The sequence below is a fragment of the Helianthus annuus genome, chromosome 14, assembly GCF_002127325.2.
Source record: "Helianthus annuus cultivar XRQ/B chromosome 14, HanXRQr2.0-SUNRISE, whole genome shotgun sequence".
NCBI lineage: Eukaryota > Viridiplantae > Streptophyta > Magnoliopsida > Asterales > Asteraceae > Helianthus > Helianthus annuus.
In genome coordinates this window covers 155,407,347-155,427,109 of record NC_035446.2, presented here as the reverse complement: position 1 = coordinate 155,427,109, position 19,763 = coordinate 155,407,347, and the positions used below count along the sequence as shown (strand labels likewise).

The 19,763-nt window shown below is 40.6% G+C and overlaps 2 protein-coding genes across 2 annotated transcripts; both read left to right on the top strand.

Annotated features, from left to right (window-relative positions):
• The first annotated feature begins 310 nt into the window (after nucleotides 1–310).
• LOC110907632 (2S seed storage protein-like) lies at nucleotides 311–1,591 on the top strand. Its single transcript, XM_022152584.2, has one exon. The coding sequence runs from the start codon at nucleotides 343–345 to the stop codon at nucleotides 1,567–1,569; it is 1,227 nt and encodes a 408-aa protein (XP_022008276.2). The 5' UTR covers nucleotides 311–342; the 3' UTR covers nucleotides 1,570–1,591.
• Nucleotides 1,592–12,878: 11,287 nt separating this feature from the next.
• LOC110907631 (2S albumin-like) lies at nucleotides 12,879–13,430 on the top strand. Its single transcript, XM_022152583.1, has 2 exons — nucleotides 12,879–13,145; nucleotides 13,266–13,430. Exons 1-2 carry the CDS (start codon nucleotides 12,879–12,881, stop codon nucleotides 13,428–13,430), a joined length of 432 nt encoding a protein of 143 aa, XP_022008275.1.
• The last annotated feature ends 6,333 nt before the right edge of the window (nucleotides 13,431–19,763 follow it).

Sequence of the window (19,763 nt, the reverse complement as noted above, 5' to 3'; positions counted from 1 at the left end):
GTGATGCAATAATGTTTGATGACATAGCGGAACTTGATTGGAAGTTGTGAGTGAGTGATGAGTGATGAGTGATGACCACCCTTACCCCTTACAACTGTTATTGATAGGAAGCCAATATTTTCAATAATTCACCATAAAGTTGTGGGGTATCTCGGGGATACCCGTAGATCCGCACTGTTCGACTTGTTGCTTTCATGCACACGTTACACATATTTGGCCATACAATTCACCACTTAGCTAACCTTCCTGCAAATCGAGCAGTTACACTATAAATTAAGCAACTTCCCCTTGTTTGAGTAAGGCAGTTTTATCGGTTACTACTACTACTACTACTACAACACAATGGCAAAACTTGAAGTTGTTGCAGTACTCGCTATGGTGGTGATGGTAGCATTTGTTGAGGTTGCTAGCTACCGAACCATCATCACCACTGTCACCGAGAAGGTTAATGATGGTTGTTACACTTATGACGACCACACTACTTGTTGTGTATTTGGGGACTTCTCTTATTGCTTCCCGACCCTGAAAAAGCTGAGCCACTGCCAGATGCACCTCCTCGATAACAAGCCCATGGTGGAACAACAACGCCTTAACCTGTGCTGCAACCAGCTTAAGGAAGTGGAGGAGGATTCTCAGTGTGAGGCGATCAAACAGGTGGTGAAACAAGTTCCGAAGCAGCAGCATGGCGGACAGCTACTGCAGGTGTTGAAGAAGGCTCAGATGCTCCCCAACCAATGCAACATCAAATGCTCAGTCGGAACCGAGCAGGTTAATGATGGTTGTTACGCTTATGATGACCACACTACTTGTTGTGTATTTGGGGACTTCTCTTATTGCTTCCCGACCCTGAAAAAGTTGAGCCACTGCCAGATGCACCTCCTCGATAACAAGCCCATGGTGGAACAACAAAGCCTTAACCTGTGCTGCAACCAGCTTAAGGAAGTGGAGGAGGATTCTCAGTGTGAGGCGATCAAACAGGTGGTGAAACAAGTTCCGAAGCAGCAGCATGGCGGAAAGCTACTACAGGTGTTGAAGAAGGCTCAGATGCTCCCCAACCAATGCAACATCAAATGCTCAGTCGGAACCGAGCAGGTTAATGATGGTTGTTACGCTTATGACGACCACACTACTTGTTGTGCATTTGGGGACTTCTCTTATTGCTTCCCGACCCTGAAAAAGTTGAGCCACTGCCAGATGCACCTCCTCGATAACAAGCCCATGGTGGAACAACAACGCCTTAACCTGTGCTGCAACCAGCTTAAGGAAGTGGAGGAGGATTCTCAGTGTGAGGCGATCAAACAGGTGGTGAAACAAGTTCCGAAGCAACAGCATGGCGGACAGCTACTGCAGGTGTTGAAGAAGGCTCAGATGCTCCCCAACCAATGCAAAATCAAATGCTCAGTCGGAACCGAGCAGGTTAATGATGGTTGTTACGCTTATGACGACCACACTACTTGTTGTGTATTTGGGGACTTCTCTTATTGCTTCCCGACCCTGAAAAAGCTGAGCCACTGCCAGATGTGTAACACCCCGTGTTTTCCAAAAGTCAAAGTCAAAGTCAAGTGTTGACTGTTATTGGAATTAAAGATTAGTAAGGTTAATTTCATTTTAGTTTCATTTTGATTTCCGTATTATTTGGAGTAAGTGTTGTATAATCAAACTAACCGACCGACAATCGAACTGTGAATCAACGACCGACTGTGAAGGATAGGAAGTAACAACGCAATAAAGCTAGTCAATCAATAATCAAACTAATCGAATCAATCATCCAACTCAAGTGTGTGGATTTTAATGCTCTTATACGTGCATGTGTGCCTTATGTGTTACTTGTGCATGTTTGCTTTTATGTTAAAGTGTGTGTGGTGAATCGATCAAATCAATCAAGACTCAAGGTGAATCAAACTCAATGGAAATCGAACTCGAAATGGTTGTAAGGATGCTTGTATGTTAGATATAGTAGTTGGGACTAAAAGTAATTTGATTAGGAATTCTATCATGCTCAAATCATCGTTCATCGAAGTCGAAATATCAAAAATCGTCGCGAAACACTCAAAAACCAGGCAAGCCGATCGAACAGGGCAACCTGATCGAACAGGCTAGCCGATCGAACAGGACCGTTCGATCGGACAGCTGCTCGATCAGGAATGCTGTTCGATCAGCTGACCTTTCCTCTTTTGGAAGCCTATAAATAGGGCTGTCCTTGTCAAACTTTCCACTTTTGGAAAAGCTCTGACCGACCAGCCTCTTCTTCTCACTAAATCCAAGATTTCTCTCAAACCGGTAAGTATTTCACTCTAATCTTTGTACGTTCGTGTTCATTAATCGATTCTCCATCTTTCTATCTTTCAAAATCTGAATTTCATCCATGAAATCACCAAGATCTAGGTGTTCTTGAGTGATGTCATCATGGTATTCTTGGTGTTCATCAAGAACTTCATGTTCTTGACTTCATTCAACCATGAATAAGCTAGATCTAACCGATTTCCACATCAATAACCTAAAATCTTCCATAGATCTTAACATTTCACGGTGAAAAAGGATTGGAAGATGGGTTTTCATCTATCTTTCAACTCTTTTACACTCAAAAAGGTGAAAACGAGACTTGAACCGACTTACAATCAATCTAAACAAACACATGGTTCAAGATTCGGGTTCTACCACGAGATATACCGATTCCGGGTTAAATGTTAAACTTAGGTTCCAAACCGTTTCTGACCGAGTTTGGGTGATTCCTGCTCGAGTCAGTAGACTAAGTAGGGACTTCAGTTTCGTGGTTCAACTCGTAGTCAAAATATCTCCAAATCACACCAAGTAACGGGAATAACCAAGTGTTAGGTGATAAGTTAACCAAATCGAGAAGCTGGCCGAACGGCTAGGCTGTTCGATCGAACAGCCCAACCGAACGACTATGCCAGCCGATCGACTAGGCTAACCGATCGACCAGCACTTAGACTCACCAACTCACAAAGTGTAGTATTGACGAGGTACTGTTCGATCGACTAAGCCACTCGATTGTAAACATTACTGCTCGGATCATGAGATACTATACTTTAAAAACCCTTGGACTTTTGAAATGCCACCCGATCGAGCATGCTAACCGATCGAGTGACATCTTGCCAAATCTGAATTTACTAACCGATCGGTTGGGCTAACCGATCGAACTGCTGTTCGATCGACCAACTTGAAAGGTAGTACAAACCATCATACACAAACACATCCTTCACATCAAAGGAAGAAACAATCCACTTGAAGGAACCAACCGATCGAGCCAGCCAACCGATCGAATGGATGTTCGAACGGACTTACAAACCAATCGAACAGCCCACTCGATCGAACTGCTGTCCGATCGAATGGCCTACTCGATCCAAGTACATTGTTTACTTTTCCGCGTTACTCATCGTTGTGTTATCGAACTATTCAGGCTAACCTATTCTCAGTGCTCCCTTCAATCCACATCAATCACTGTGAGTATACTCGATCCCTTTTTGCTTTCAGCACTTTTGGGTGTTACATACGTAATCTATCAAATTCACAAACAACACAAACTATTTGAACGCTAACCTACTTGCATGTATTACTTGTCTAAATGATTGCTGTTTATTATGTTTACACGTGGAGTGCTATCTGCCTGCTTTAGCAACGTAGTACTATAGTTTGGACTCAGCACCCGTTCACACGGGGGTTGCTAAGGACAATTACTTGCATGGATTACGGTGGTAATCATGTATTGCGAACTGTCTCGGACAGTCAACCCGAAGTCATTGGTATCGATGGTCCCATGTTGATAATTTACATGCATCGTTTGCCCTTGTGTACGTGCTTGGTTATGCGTAAACTATTCGAACTCTATATGCTATATCAAACTTGTGTACTCACCTTTACATTATATGTATTGACTTTTATTTTAACGTATGTGACAGGTGTTTAAGCTACTAGCGTGCTAGGGAAGCGAGGCAATAATAAGCTTCTAGGAGTCTGTGACCTTAGGACAGTGCCCACGTACCTGTTCCAGGGCCATAATTATCTGTAGATCTTGCACTGGCACCTGTAGTCAGTAAGATCCCCAGTAGTCGTCTAGAAGACTTAAAACAATATTTACTTTTGGTCTGTAATAATTAAGAATCCGAGTTGTCGGAACAGTTCCCATATTGTTTAGTTGATTTCTATGATAACTTGTTATTATTTGGGACACGGTATGGGACGTGTTATATAACTGAATTGTATGATAGTTGTTGTGGAAACTTCTGAACAATCTGTTTCGCTCAGTGCCACGCCCCGATGATTCCGCCATCGGTTGGGGTGTGACAGATTGGTATCAGAGCCATAACTATAGGGAATTAGGTTAGACACGATCTAGTCCGGATCGCTGTCTTAGAGGCCTAGACTATAGTTAGGAACCAAGAGACCAAGTTTATGTGCTTATTTTATGTTGTTTCCTTCTATTCTATCATTACATCCGAACTCCGAGCCAAATTTTTGTAATTTGGACAGGATTAGGAGTGAAACCCGCAAATTCCTGCCTAAGTTACGAATTCTTGCCAATTAATTTTGTGCGATTTTCTATCAACAAACGGGGGAGAGTTATACCAAATTCGGGGTTGAAGCCCATAAATTGATAAGAAACTTCCTCTAAATTTTCTTAAAACAGGGAAGAAATTGCTAAGCTAGGGGTGAAACCCTAACCTTGGCAGTTATTCCGACTTTATTTCATCTCGCCAAGACAATTGACGGACTCCAACGACCTGAACTCACGAGTATGGCCTAGAATACGCATGCGTAATGCCCAAGAATCGAGGCAGAAACATGTCCCCTAGAGTCGAAAGTGACGACAAGTCAACTGTGAATAGTTAAATTGCCATGGTTAGTCAAAGTCTAGTAGCCACAGACAATCCATTTTCCGATTTTGGAGTACTGCTTCGTCGACTTTCTGTGATTTACCTGTTTACGTGTTTTAAGATTTGTTGGTTACTCCATTTGTTATCAATCTGCGTGACCTTTGTTGCTATCCTATCTCGATTCAAATCCCTGTGGATGCGATCTAAGCGAAACCAGTATGCTATGCTACGCAATACGACTAAGTTAGACGATACAATGTGATGCTATCCGGTATGCGAAACGAACGACACTCGACATGTGGATATAGGTTTCTGTTTTCTGACTGCTTCTGTGATAAAATTTCATACGTGTTTAGGAAATTAAGTGCTCTATTTGCTTAATTGCTTCTGTGCTTTAGTTGCTTCTGTGCTTATGTGTCTCTGTGATTATGTGTTTATGTGTTTATATGTGTTACGTGACGTGAGATGCGACGTGATTCTAAGCTTTAGTAAACTAAGACGTGCGAGATTCGAATTCGTTGTGTTGAGCCCTATGGCGATGTCAATTGCAGACCATGTCGTCATCATCAAGGCCTCGTCAACGTCTTACTCGTCGGGAGAAGAGAGATCGTCGTCTTGCTGCTATCCTCTCTAAAACAGTAGCAAAGGCTGTGAGTGAAGTATTCGAGAACGCAAGCAAGTCATCTGAGGAATCCCGAACCCTCACGCCCAAAGACTCCAACAAAGCTACTTTTAGCTTCAAACAATTCAAGGCATGTGGGCCAAAAGAGTTTACCGGTGAAGATGGCCCTACGGCTCTGTTTCATTGGTTTGACTCTGTGGAAGTTACCCTTCGTCAAAGCGGATGCCCAGATCACCTCCGTACTCTCAATGCTACCGGTGTCTTCCAGTCACGAGCTTTGGACTGGTGGACCGCAGAAAGGAACAAGCGCGGAAACGACGCTGCATACGAGCTGACGTGGAAGGAGTTGAAATCGATCATGATGGACGAGTTCTGTCCTCCCCACGAACGCCAAAAGTTGGAGGATGAGTTCTGGAGTATCAAGCAGAAGGAGGGAGACAATGCTGGTCTCACCGCTCGTTTCAAGCAATTGAGTATCATATGTCCCGACCAGGTCAAGACTTCTGACATGACCATCAAGAAATACATCCGTGCTCTTCCGGATTGTGTCGCAGATTTTGTTCACGCCGCCAAACCCGCAACGATCGAGGAAACCTACCTACTCGCTGCTGAGATTAACGACAAGCGAGTTAAGGCTGGTGTCTGGGATAAGCCATCCAAATCGTTGCATCAAGTTACTACTGCATCAACCGACAACCCTACTGCTCAAGCCTCCAAGTCCTCAAGGAGAAGAAAGAAGAAGAGTTGCGCTGCCGCAACCACTGCTACTCCACTACAGTCTGTACCCGCGCAGCAGCAACAGCCACAGCGTTCAGCGCCAGTGATCAATGCGCCGCCAGCAAAGCGTGCGTACACCGGCCCCCACCCACTCTGTGCTACATGTTCCTACCATCACCCGGTGGGTGTGGCCTGCCGATTCTGTGCCCACTGCAACGTTTACGGGCATTTCACTGCGAGTTGCCGCTATGGTCCCCGTCAAGCCCAAGCTCAGGCCGCTGTCAACCAGGCTTTACTCCCTGCTCCTCAAACTCCTCAAGCTGCACAGGCCCCAGCAAACAATGTTCGGACCTGCTTTGCATGTGGTGACCCTAACCACTTCGCGAACCGGTGCCCGAACAGGGTGGTGAAACAAGAAGCTCAACAACCCCAACAACAACAACAACAGCCTCAACAGCAAGCCGCTCACGCCAGAACTTTCAACATCAACGCACGCCAGGCTCAAGCTGATAACAACGTGGTCAATGGTACGTTCCTTGTGAATGGTATATATGCATCATGTCTGTTTGATACTGGAGCCGATAACTGCTTTGTGTCATTTGAATTTGAGAAACTTCTTAGACGTAAGCGCTCTTATCTTTCGACACCCTTCGAAGTAGAAGTCGCTACCGGAAGAACCATTGCTGTCAATTCTGTGCTCCGTGATTGTACTCTCAAACTCAACAATCATATATTTCCGATTAATCTCATTCCAATGCAACTCGGAAGTTTCGATGTCATAGTAGGCATGGACTTTCTTCGTGAAAACCGTGCTGAAGTTGTGTGTTCCGATAAGATGATTCGTTTTGTGCTAGCTAGTGGTGATATACTATGTGTGTACGGTGAAACTACTGCAAAAGATCTCAAACTCATGTCCTGTCTTCAAGCTCGCAAATATCTCCGCAAGGAATATCGAGCCTTCTTGGCCAACATTATAGTAGCAGAGACGGATAAGAAAAAGAAAGTTGAAGTCAAGGATGTTCCTGTTGTCCGAGAATTTCCTCAGGTGTTCCCTGATGATCTTCCTGGATTACCTCCAAGTCGTGATATCGACTTTCGAATCGACCTTATACCAGGAGCCAACCCAGTGGCCAAGGCTCCGTATCGACTCGCTCCATCTGAGATGCGAGAACTCTCGAACCAACTTCAAGAGTTACTTGAAAAAGGCTTCATTCGCCCGAGCACTTCTCCATGGGGCGCACCAGTCCTTTTCGTCAAAAAGAAGGACGGGTCGTTCCGAATGTGCATCGACTACCGGGAATTGAACAAGTTGACCATTAAGAACCGATACCCCTTACCAAGAATCGATGATCTGTTTGACCAACTACAAGGTGCTCAGTGTTTCTCCAAGATTGATCTACGTTCAGGCTACCATCAGTTGCGGATTCAAGAGGAAGACATACCCAAAACCGCTTTTCGAACCCGATACGGCCACTACGAATTTGTTGTCATGCCTTTTGGTTTGACCAACGCACCCGCGGTCTTTATGGATCTGATGAATCGCGTGTGTAAACCGTTCTTAGACCGTTTTGTCATTGTATTTATCGACGATGTCCTGATCTATTCCAGATCGAGGGCCGAACATGCGCAGCATTTGCGATTGGTTCTCGAGTTGCTTCAGGGAAACCAACTCTACGCCAAATTCTCCAAATGTGAATTCTGGTTGGAGGAGGTCCAATTTCTGGGTCATATTGTGAATAGTCGGGGTATACACGTTGATCCTGCAAAGATTGAGGCAGTCAAAGGATGGGTTACGCCAAAGAATCCGTCAGAAGTTCGCTCCTTTCTCGGATTAGCTGGTTACTACCGACGATTCATCGAAGGATTCTCAAAGATTGCTGTACCGCTTACCGCCCTTACTCATAAAGACAAGCCTTTTGTGTGGGGAACCGCGCAGGAGACTGCTTTCCAAACCCTAAAACACATGCTGTGCCATGCACCAGTTCTTACACTGCCGGACGGAAGCGATGACTTCGTTGTCTATTGTGATGCTTCAAACCTTGGACTTGGCTGTGTTCTTATGCAACGAGACAAGGTTATAGCTTACGCATCTCGACAGCTTAAAATTCACGAGAAGAACTATACGACCCATGACCTCGAGCTAGGCGCAGTTGTCTTTGCCTTAAAGATTTGGCGACACTACCTGTATGGTACAAAGTGTACGATCTTCACCGATCACAAGAGCCTACAACATATCTTTAACCAGAGGGAACTCAATATGCGTCAACGCCGATGGGTAGAACTTCTCAACGACTACGACTGTGAGATCCGTTATCACCCAGGCAAGGCGAATGTAGTTGCAGACGCCCTCAGCAGAAAGAATTACGTGATAGGTGTTCGAAACATCCAGGCTCAGTATAACCTCGAAGCTCTCATCCGCGAAGCACAACACGCATGCTTTAACGAACGCACGTTGAAGAAAGAACGAATCTATCACGATGGAACTCAACTCGTGAGCAAGGCCAACGGGATATTCTATTATCTGGACCGAATCTGGGTTCCGAGGAGGACAGATTTGCGAAAGATCATCATGAACGAAGCCCACAAATCCCGATATTCCATTCATCCCGGTGCGGATAAAATGTACCAGGACCTTCGTTACAAGTACTGGTGGCCTGGGATGAAAAGGGATATTGCTCTATATGTTGGTAGCTGTTTAACTTGTGCAAGAGTCAAGGCTGAACACCAAAGACCTTCAGGCTTACTCGAACAACCGCCGATACCCGTATGGAAGTGGGAGAGCATAGCTATGGATTTCATAACTAAGCTTCCGACCACGCCATCAGGTCACGACAGTATTTGGGTTATAGTCGACCGTCTAACCAAATCAGCCCACTTTCTGCCAATACGAGAAGACTATAAGGTGGCCAAACTAGCCCAAATCTACACCGACGAGATCATTAAGAATCATGGTACGCCTCGAGACATCATTTCGGATCGCGACGCTCGGTTTACATCGAGATTGTGGGAAACCTTTCAAGCAGCTCTTGGTACGACGCTGAATTTGAGTACCGCATTCCACCCGCAAACCGACGGGCAAACTGAAAGAACGATTCGTACTATTGAAGACATGCTCCGTGCGTGTGTTATCGATTTTGGTGGTAGTTGGAGCAAACACCTACCATTGGTCGAATTTTCGTACAATAATAGCTATCACTCCAGCATCGAAATGGCACCTTTCGAAGCCTTGTATGGTAGGAGATGTCGCTCGCCTATTGTATGGCACGAGGTCGGTCATTCACAATTGACTGGGCCCGAGATTCTGCAAGAAACGACTGACAAGATCCACCAGATAAGGGAAAATTTGGTAAAGGCCCGGGATAGACAAAAGATGTACGCCGATAAACGACGCAGGCCCCGCGAATTTGCAGTTGGCGACTACGTGCTCCTAAAGGTATCACCTTGGAAGGGAGTAGTCCGATTCGGTAAAAGAGGGAAACTTGCGCCTCGATTTGTTGGACCTTTTAAGATTCTGGAAAGGATCGGTAAGGTTGCCTACAAACTCGAATTACCGGAGGAACTCAGCAATGTCCACCCGACTTTCCATATTTCAAACCTTCGAAAATGCGTAGCCGACCACGACGCAGTAATACCACTCGACGATCTTCAGGTCAATGAGACGCTACACTTCGTGGAAAAGCCTGTCGAAATCATGGACCGACAGACCAAGCAACTCAGACGCTCTCGCATTCCTATTGTAAAGGTACGGTGGGAAGGCAAACGAGGCGCGGAGTTCACTTGGGAACTCGAAAGTGACATGAAGGCCAAGTACCCGCAGTTATTCAGATAGATCTGAAGCATCAAATAGGTAAAATCACACGGCGATGTACGGTTCTCGGCCTAATTTCGGGACGAAATTCCCTAAAGGAGGGGAGACTGTAACACCCCGTGTTTTCCAAAAGTCAAAGTCAAAGTCAAGTGTTGACTGTTATTGGAATTAAAGATTAGTAAGGTTAATTTCATTTTAGTTTCATTTTGATTTCCGTATTATTTGGAGTAAGTGTTGTATAATCAAACTAACCGACCGACAATCGAACTGTGAATCAACGACCGACTGTGAAGGATAGGAAGTAACAACGCAATAAAGCTAGTCAATCAATAATCAAACTAATCGAATCAATCATCCAACTCAAGTGTGTGGATTTTAATGCTCTTATACGTGCATGTGTGCCTTATGTGTTACTTGTGCATGTTTGCTTTTATGTTAAAGTGTGTGTGGTGAATCGATCAAATCAATCAAGACTCAAGGTGAATCAAACTCAATGGAAATCGAACTCGAAATGGTTGTAAGGATGCTTGTATGTTAGATATAGTAGTTGGGACTAAAAGTAATTTGATTAGGAATTCTATCATGCTCAAATCATCGTTCATCGAAGTCGAAATATCAAAAATCGTCGCGAAACACTCAAAAACCAGGCAAGCCGATCGAACAGGGCAACCTGATCGAACAGGCTAGCCGATCGAACAGGACCGTTCGATCGGACAGCTGCTCGATCAGGAATGCTGTTCGATCAGCTGACCTTTCCTCTTTTGGAAGCCTATAAATAGGGCTGTCCTTGTCAAACTTTCCACTTTTGGAAAAGCTCTGACCGACCAGCCTCTTCTTCTCACTAAATCCAAGATTTCTCTCAAACCGGTAAGTATTTCACTCTAATCTTTGTACGTTCGTGTTCATTAATCGATTCTCCATCTTTCTATCTTTCAAAATCTGAATTTCATCCATGAAATCACCAAGATCTAGGTGTTCTTGAGTGATGTCATCATGGTATTCTTGGTGTTCATCAAGAACTTCATGTTCTTGACTTCATTCAACCATGAATAAGCTAGATCTAACCGATTTCCACATCAATAACCTAAAATCTTCCATAGATCTTAACATTTCACGGTGAAAAAGGATTGGAAGATGGGTTTTCATCTATCTTTCAACTCTTTTACACTCAAAAAGGTGAAAACGAGACTTGAACCGACTTACAATCAATCTAAACAAACACATGGTTCAAGATTCGGGTTCTACCACGAGATATACCGATTCCGGGTTAAATGTTAAACTTAGGTTCCAAACCGTTTCTGACCGAGTTTGGGTGATTCCTGCTCGAGTCAGTAGACTAAGTAGGGACTTCAGTTTCGTGGTTCAACTCGTAGTCAAAATATCTCCAAATCACACCAAGTAACGGGAATAACCAAGTGTTAGGTGATAAGTTAACCAAATCGAGAAGCTGGCCGAACGGCTAGGCTGTTCGATCGAACAGCCCAACCGAACGACTATGCCAGCCGATCGACTAGGCTAACCGATCGACCAGCACTTAGACTCACCAACTCACAAAGTGTAGTATTGACGAGGTACTGTTCGATCGACTAAGCCACTCGATTGTAAACATTACTGCTCGGATCATGAGATACTATACTTTAAAAACCCTTGGACTTTTGAAATGCCACCCGATCGAGCATGCTAACCGATCGAGTGACATCTTGCCAAATCTGAATTTACTAACCGATCGGTTGGGCTAACCGATCGAACTGCTGTTCGATCGACCAACTTGAAAGGTAGTACAAACCATCATACACAAACACATCCTTCACATCAAAGGAAGAAACAATCCACTTGAAGGAACCAACCGATCGAGCCAGCCAACCGATCGAATGGATGTTCGAACGGACTTACAAACCAATCGAACAGCCCACTCGATCGAACTGCTGTCCGATCGAATGGCCTACTCGATCCAAGTACATTGTTTACTTTTCCGCGTTACTCATCGTTGTGTTATCGAACTATTCAGGCTAACCTATTCTCAGTGCTCCCTTCAATCCACATCAATCACTGTGAGTATACTCGATCCCTTTTTGCTTTCAGCACTTTTGGGTGTTACATACGTAATCTATCAAATTCACAAACAACACAAACTATTTGAACGCTAACCTACTTGCATGTATTACTTGTCTAAATGATTGCTGTTTATTATGTTTACACGTGGAGTGCTATCTGCCTGCTTTAGCAACGTAGTACTATAGTTTGGACTCAGCACCCGTTCACACGGGGGTTGCTAAGGACAATTACTTGCATGGATTACGGTGGTAATCATGTATTGCGAACTGTCTCGGACAGTCAACCCGAAGTCATTGGTATCGATGGTCCCATGTTGATAATTTACATGCATCGTTTGCCCTTGTGTACGTGCTTGGTTATGCGTAAACTATTCGAACTCTATATGCTATATCAAACTTGTGTACTCACCTTTACATTATATGTATTGACTTTTATTTTAACGTATGTGACAGGTGTTTAAGCTACTAGCGTGCTAGGGAAGCGAGGCAATAATAAGCTTCTAGGAGTCTGTGACCTTAGGACAGTGCCCACGTACCTGTTCCAGGGCCATAATTATCTGTAGATCTTGCACTGGCACCTGTAGTCAGTAAGATCCCCAGTAGTCGTCTAGAAGACTTAAAACAATATTTACTTTTGGTCTGTAATAATTAAGAATCCGAGTTGTCGGAACAGTTCCCATATTGTTTAGTTGATTTCTATGATAACTTGTTATTATTTGGGACACGGTATGGGACGTGTTATATAACTGAATTGTATGATAGTTGTTGTGGAAACTTCTGAACAATCTGTTTCGCTCAGTGCCACGCCCCGATGATTCCGCCATCGGTTGGGGTGTGACAAGATGCACCTCCTCGATAACAAGCCCATGGTGGAACAACAACGCCTTAACCTGTGCTGCAACCAGCTTAAGGAAGTGGAGGAGGATTCTCAATGTGAGGCGATCAAACAGGTGGTGAAACAAGTTCCGAAGCAGCAGCATGGCGGACAGCTACTGCAGGTGTTGAAGAAGGCTCAGATGCTCCCCAACCAATGCAACATCAAATGCTCAGTCGGAACCGAGCAGGTTAATGATGGTTGTTACGCTTATGACGACCACACTACTTGTTGTGTATTTGGGGACTTCTCTTATTGCTTCCCGACCCTGAAAAAGCTGAGCCACTGCCAGATGCACCTCCTCGATAACAAGCCCATGGTGTAACAAAAACGCCTTAACCTGTGCTGCAACCAGCTTAAGGAAGTGGAGGAGGATTCTCAGTGTGAGGCGATCAAACAGGTGGTGAAACAAGTTCCGAAGCAACAGCATGGCGGACAACTACTGCAGGTGTTGAAGAAGGCTCAGATGCTCCCCAACCAATGCAACATCAAATGCTCAGTCGGAACCGATACTGTTTGACTGTTTTACTCCGTTTGCATGCATGCATATAAGATATAATAAAGCCATGCATGATCTCTGTTAGTTTTCTTTCTGTAATATTACACGTACAAACTCGATCGTTTTCAGCGTGTATTATTATTTAAGTTGGAATAAGTCTCAAGTTGTCCGTTTTACTCGCCGGAGTTCCTCATGAACGTTGGTGGTGAACGTGTGTTTGTAATTAAGTCTTGAAGTTATTGAATGAAATCATTAGTTATGGTGAGAATATTTGTGTGATCAGATACCAATTTGTGGTTCAACATTATTAACCATACCTGTGGTCGGGCGGGCCCTGAGGGTGGGCAAACCGCACCCCCGGTTGGGGCCTTTTTTTCCATGGGCCTAAATTTTCTAAAATGTATTATGCATATTTTAAACATGAAGTTATAGTCGGTAGAGACATAATAGTTTGGATGAGAAAAAAAAAAGAACTAAAGTTAGTTTGATTTGTATTTATTGTGACCTTCAATGTGGTCTTCAGTTCTTCAATGGAAGATTGTGAATAAGAAGATGGTGAGCAGGTGAGAGAAGGAGAAGTAATAATACTATAGTAGGCGATTTAATAACACTAAACAATTATTTTATTAGATCACGTGTATGTGTAGTGGGCTTGAATCTAATATCTCATTTATGCGTATGAAGCGACATGTGGCAGTCGAGTTAGCATTGGGGTATTTGATGGTATTTGTTTTTTTTTTTTTGAAAGGTAAACTTCAATAAAACACTAGCTACCTCAAACCAAGGCAACCAAAAACAACTACAACATTAAATATTTACAAATTTACACCAATCATTCCATGAAGTTTCTATATCTTTGTTCCTAGTCTTGAACCAAAGGAAACCACGCTTCTTAACATCACCAAAAATAAACTCAAGCTTAGCTTCTTTGTTCTTGAACCTTGCATCGTTCCTCATTCTCCAAATCGACCAACACCCAATTCTTATAAGGCCTTTAAGAGCTTCAACCTTCTTGCCACAAGACCCGCATGGTTGTGAACTTCCAAGAGATCCCTAAAGGAGAACGCCACTAAGGGTTGACATTTAACCCACTTCCCGATCCACGACTAAAGCATAGAAGCAAAAAAACACGACGTGAACAGATGTTCCACGGTCTCAACCCCTTCACCGCATAAACCACACTCCGAACTGCCGATATCAATGCTACGATTTAACAAGGCGTCGGCGGTAGCAATCCTATTCATATCCGCTCTCCAAATGAACACATTGCATTTCTTCGGGATCCATGATGGTATTTGTTTAAAATGGATGTAGTGGAATAATGCCCCAACAATGATTACCCTGTTGTTAAACAACGACCTACTAGCCTAATAGCAAACAATAAGAGAAAGAGATGTAGGAAGAAAAAGACTGATATTTCATTGATAGATCTGTCTAATACAAGAGATACAATGTAGTATATATAGAAGAAGAAAACTTGGAGAAGAAACCAGTTTATTTTAAGAGTTGATAACCATAATATTATAGTAATATATTTATAACACTCCCCCTTGGTTATCAACTTAATACGCTTGAGATGTTGCCTCGTTAAAAACCTTGCTAGGAAAACCCAGTGGGACAAAACCTCAGCTAAGGGAAAAAGAGTGCAGCGCGTATTTTCTTCTCATGATACTTCTGGATCATGTATGTTGCCTCATTAAAAACCTTACTAAGAAAACCCAAATGGGACAAAACTTAGTGAGGGAAAAAGAGTGCAACTTGAATATGTCTCCCCCTCATTTTAACATGTATCCTTTAAGTGACGTATGTCCATCTTCCTTGAAAATTGATCAAAGCTTTTGTAGCCAATTATTTGTCGCTCCATCCTTTAATGTGCAATCATTTATGTTGAGCAATGTTGTACAATCTTCTGACGAGACTTTAGGTGTCTCCAAAAACATCATATGTCAATGACTGTGTTTTGTCACATTCCTGCATCTATAAGACTAACCAAGCTTGTTTTGATGGGTTAGTAAAATATAATCAAATATCGTTTATACCTGAAATATTTCTTTGAACTCATTTCAATATCTATTCGTTTGACAAAGGCTATATCATGACAATTAGCTCAAGTGAAAGATATTATAACCATACATAGCTAGCAAAACATATTAATGCACATATGCATTTCACGATGGTACTTCTAGAATGAGAATCTCTACTTTGGTAGGAGATGATAATAAGCATTTCTTATAACAAGTGACTTAAGAACCTTTAACATCCTTTAAGGTTCAACTATGCCCATATTAAAATATCCCAACATCATCTTCTAGATATACTTGAGGGATTGATAAAATATAATTACATATATACTCGAACTGCAGTTCGAGTAATAATTAGACTGTGCCAAGGTCATTAAAAAAATTCTCCATCTAAAAGCTTGACAGTTTCTCTCGATGATGCCTACACATCATCACTGTAAACTGCGATTATAGTGAGCTTTTAAAAGCAGAATATTGATAAAACATGGCTAATTTAATCAAACTTATATCCCTCTTTATGCGAATATCTCGAGTTGTACAAAACTCAACCCGACTATTTTAGTCCATACATATTTTGTCAACTTCATATAGTATGTCCTTAAGGTTTTTATATCAATGCTTCTAGCATTATCAATCCATGAAGGAATTCTTCCCATCTTATCCAAATATGCATGTGCATTCACTCTTCATGAGTTGTGTTACATAAACTTACCCATATAACACATATAGATTTGTATCATATGCACAAATGCCATAAACACTTGCTTTTATCTCCAAAATCCATATTGTACCATGCGTGTACACTATTACGTTTTCTATGTATGTTTCTTGGTGCACAAGTATTACATCGTTAAGACATTTCAATTAACTTTTTAAGACACTCAATTGCTTTAGAAACTCATCAGGAGTTTCAGTTATATCCAACATGTAAAAACTCATAACATATTCAAATCCGAATATGTATACAATGATCACATTGTTCTCGAAAACTTACTTTACATGACTTATATAATTTAATCCTTGAGGACTTTCATGTAAACTTTCAGTATCAAGTGATACACAATATTCATAAGACACATATCAATTCTCTCTTTATATTACCAGACTAATAAGATATTGGAAAGTCATTGTATCCACCACTAAAGAATGAGTCTCCTCATTAATCAATTATTTGCAAAAATCTTGTGCCACCATTTTTCTTAAAATAACTTCATGTTATTTTCTATTCATAACTTGCATAAAAGACCCATTTGTATCCAACACATCTTACAACTTCAGTTGCATGGACTAGTGATCCAAAAACTTTCCATTTCAACAGAGAATTCAACTCTGCCTTATTTGCATCTTTTCATTTTGGCCAATCATTTCTATGTTTACGTTCATAGGCAGATCTCAATCTTGATACTCTTCGTTTAATCATTATAAGCGCTACATTATATACAAAATTATAACGACGTCGATTTTTGTTTCGATTCCGTACATATCTTAGACATGATACAACTTATCGAGATCTCTTTATTTCCAGGTACCTGAGGTTCTTCTTGAACCATCATGTCTACTGTCTCTTCAGGAGACCTTTTTAATATCACCTCGACTTGACCATCTTAATTAGTTGCTCCAACTTTCGAGGAATTGTATTACTGGAATCAACTAGTCTACCATGCTTCAAGCGTGCAATAGACTCATTAGAAAATATGTGGTTGTCCTTCTGGGACACAAACATAAATGGAGCATAAGCAGTTGATTATGTGACTTACTTAGTCACTCTATTTAGGTCAGTGAACTCGTCTGGTAATTTATTCTTTAATATTGGTAAATGAATTATACTTTAAACTTCTAGTTCATAGTTTATAGTCCGAGGATCAAGATGACATGATAATTCATTTCACTTTTCACTTTCCAACTACTTGTTATCTCCCCCTAATGTTGGGAACATTCATTCATTAAAGTGAAAAACCAATGAGCCATAAACAAATTTCTCACTAATGGCTTTAAGTATTCAATCGTAGACGATTATTTATACCCAACATATTCTCAAACTTTTTAGAAGTCCCATCTTTGTGCGGTATGGTGGATGAGTTTCAATATATGTCGCACAACCAAAATCTTTGATGAGACATATTTGATTACTGACCAAAAACCAAATATATGGGGAGAACTATAACTTATTCGCTTGATGTGAATTAATGGTACTATATATAAAATTACATGTACCTAACTGAACTTTTGCTCCTCTCATGATCATTGGCTTTGTAATAAATAGTAGACGTTTAGTGATCATCTCAACAAAGCAATTCTTGTATAAACATAAGCTATATGTATTTCAATATTTTCTTCCAATAATCATTAATAACCTGGGAATTGAATTCATCGTTATTACCAAAATAAATATACTAATCTGTATTAATATGCTTGCTATCACATTAGCTAAGCAATAATCACACAAATTTCTGGTTGTGGATTTGATAACCATTTAGACGATGCATCGATTTAAAAAACACTAAATGGTATCATGTTGGTATATGTGTATCCTTTAATCACTTCCAGAATATTAAGGGATACACACCCTCCTTTATTTGACAAAATATAAAATTTTCCTTAAGAGCAAACATTACATGCTAATTATTAGCTTGAAGAATCTTTTAGCTCTTCATTATGTGTCACATCATCATTGACTCGGTGTGGTCTAACCGGTCATGCCAACTAAGTAAATAATCATGATACATAAACTTCTAGTTTATGATCGTATGTGTATTAGTTGCATTATGCGAGAGAACAACGCATTATCATTGCAAACTATCATGTTATATAACTTTTATCCTTTTCACATTTTGTTCTCATATAATCACTCCCATAATTTACCACTTCTAGTGGTCTATCTCATTATGACCATTATTACAATTCTGATAGTCGGTCTCATTATTAACTTGGCTATCATAACAATAATATTCTGATGGTCAATCTCATTATCAACTTGGTTATCATAGCACTTCTGATGATCGATCTCAATAGTGCATGATAACGACATTTTCAATGATCATTATACAATCATATTCGCTTCAGATGAATAGAATCGGAACAACCTTCATAGCTTTCCATTATTTACTGGGTCACATAGATATGAAATCATTTCAAACTTTATGTGATATTGCTACTTAAAGAGCATATCTCAAGTGTAGCAAATTGAAAACTTCATCTAGATTTTCCTTAAAAACAAGCTTCTTTTCTCATTATGCAATTTGAGAAAAAGTTACAGGACCAAGTCGTATAAGATTTATTGGTCAATATCTTACGACCTTTTATAACTTTTTAATGAAATTCGTAGAGTATCCCACTCCGGTTGTCTTATATAAGCATATTTACACACTTTCAGATAACAAACTACTAACTTTGGTTTAACAGAACTAGTTAATATTATATTATATACATACATAAATAATACCATACAAAAATAAAATACATGACATACCAAGAAATTATATTATACAATGCATAAGATTAGAACATATCTCCATATAATAAGGTTTAATATAGCTTTATGAAGATTTGAAGAGTATGATATGGTGTCAGTAAACAAATATTACAAGATAAATGTTAAATTCATGAATAAATAATCCACGTTAATGAATCTCATATGGACTTAAAACATATGTCATTTATTGACATACAAATATAATAGATATATAAAAACCATCTTCTCATTTAGTAGTTGATTTTTTTTCATAAAATGACATCTTAGAACCAATCTTCATTCGACAACCAGTTAATCTAATTTATTTAACTTGTTAAAAATTTTAATAACAATAACTAAAATTGAATGACACGGGATGTGTAACTTTACAGTTAAGGAAATCTAAATATTCATTTATAGTGATGCATAACCTTTGTATTAAAGATATCTAAAAATAATTTAGAAAGGGATTAAAAGAGTTAATTATATCAAAATATCCAGATGGTTCTTTTGCAGGTTTATTATCAACATTCACCAATTGCTTATCTCACATCAAGAATTTATTTGTAATTATGGACCATGATTTATAAATTCTAAATAAAACAACAAATATAAACTTTAAATATACCATTTAACTAATTAACGTGGAATATCTCATAAAATTATGCAATAAATTTCAGTCTCATGGATATAAGCAAACGGATATGCTTTTACTCTTGAATTTCAATTAAAACCACTAACTTTCTTAAATACATGCCATTTTTTAATGATAGTTTGAAAAACATGACCTTTAATAATTTTTACATCTAAAGTCAAAAGAGAATCTGAAAACAAATACGGTACACAAGAATTCAAAAAATCATGCAAGCCACATATATTTTG

Excerpts from the sequence above, each read along its gene's own strand:
- LOC110907632 (XM_022152584.2), top strand. The coding sequence starts at position 343 with ATGGCAAAACTTGAAGTTGTTGCAGTACTCGCTATGGTGGTGATGGTA.
- LOC110907631 (XM_022152583.1), top strand. The coding sequence starts at position 12,879 with ATGCACCTCCTCGATAACAAGCCCATGGTGGAACAACAACGCCTTAAC. Across the intron at positions 13,146-13,265 it reads ACGACCACACTACTTGTTGT|CTTAAGGAAGTGGAGGAGGA; the intron begins GTATTTGGGGAC and ends TGCTGCAACCAG.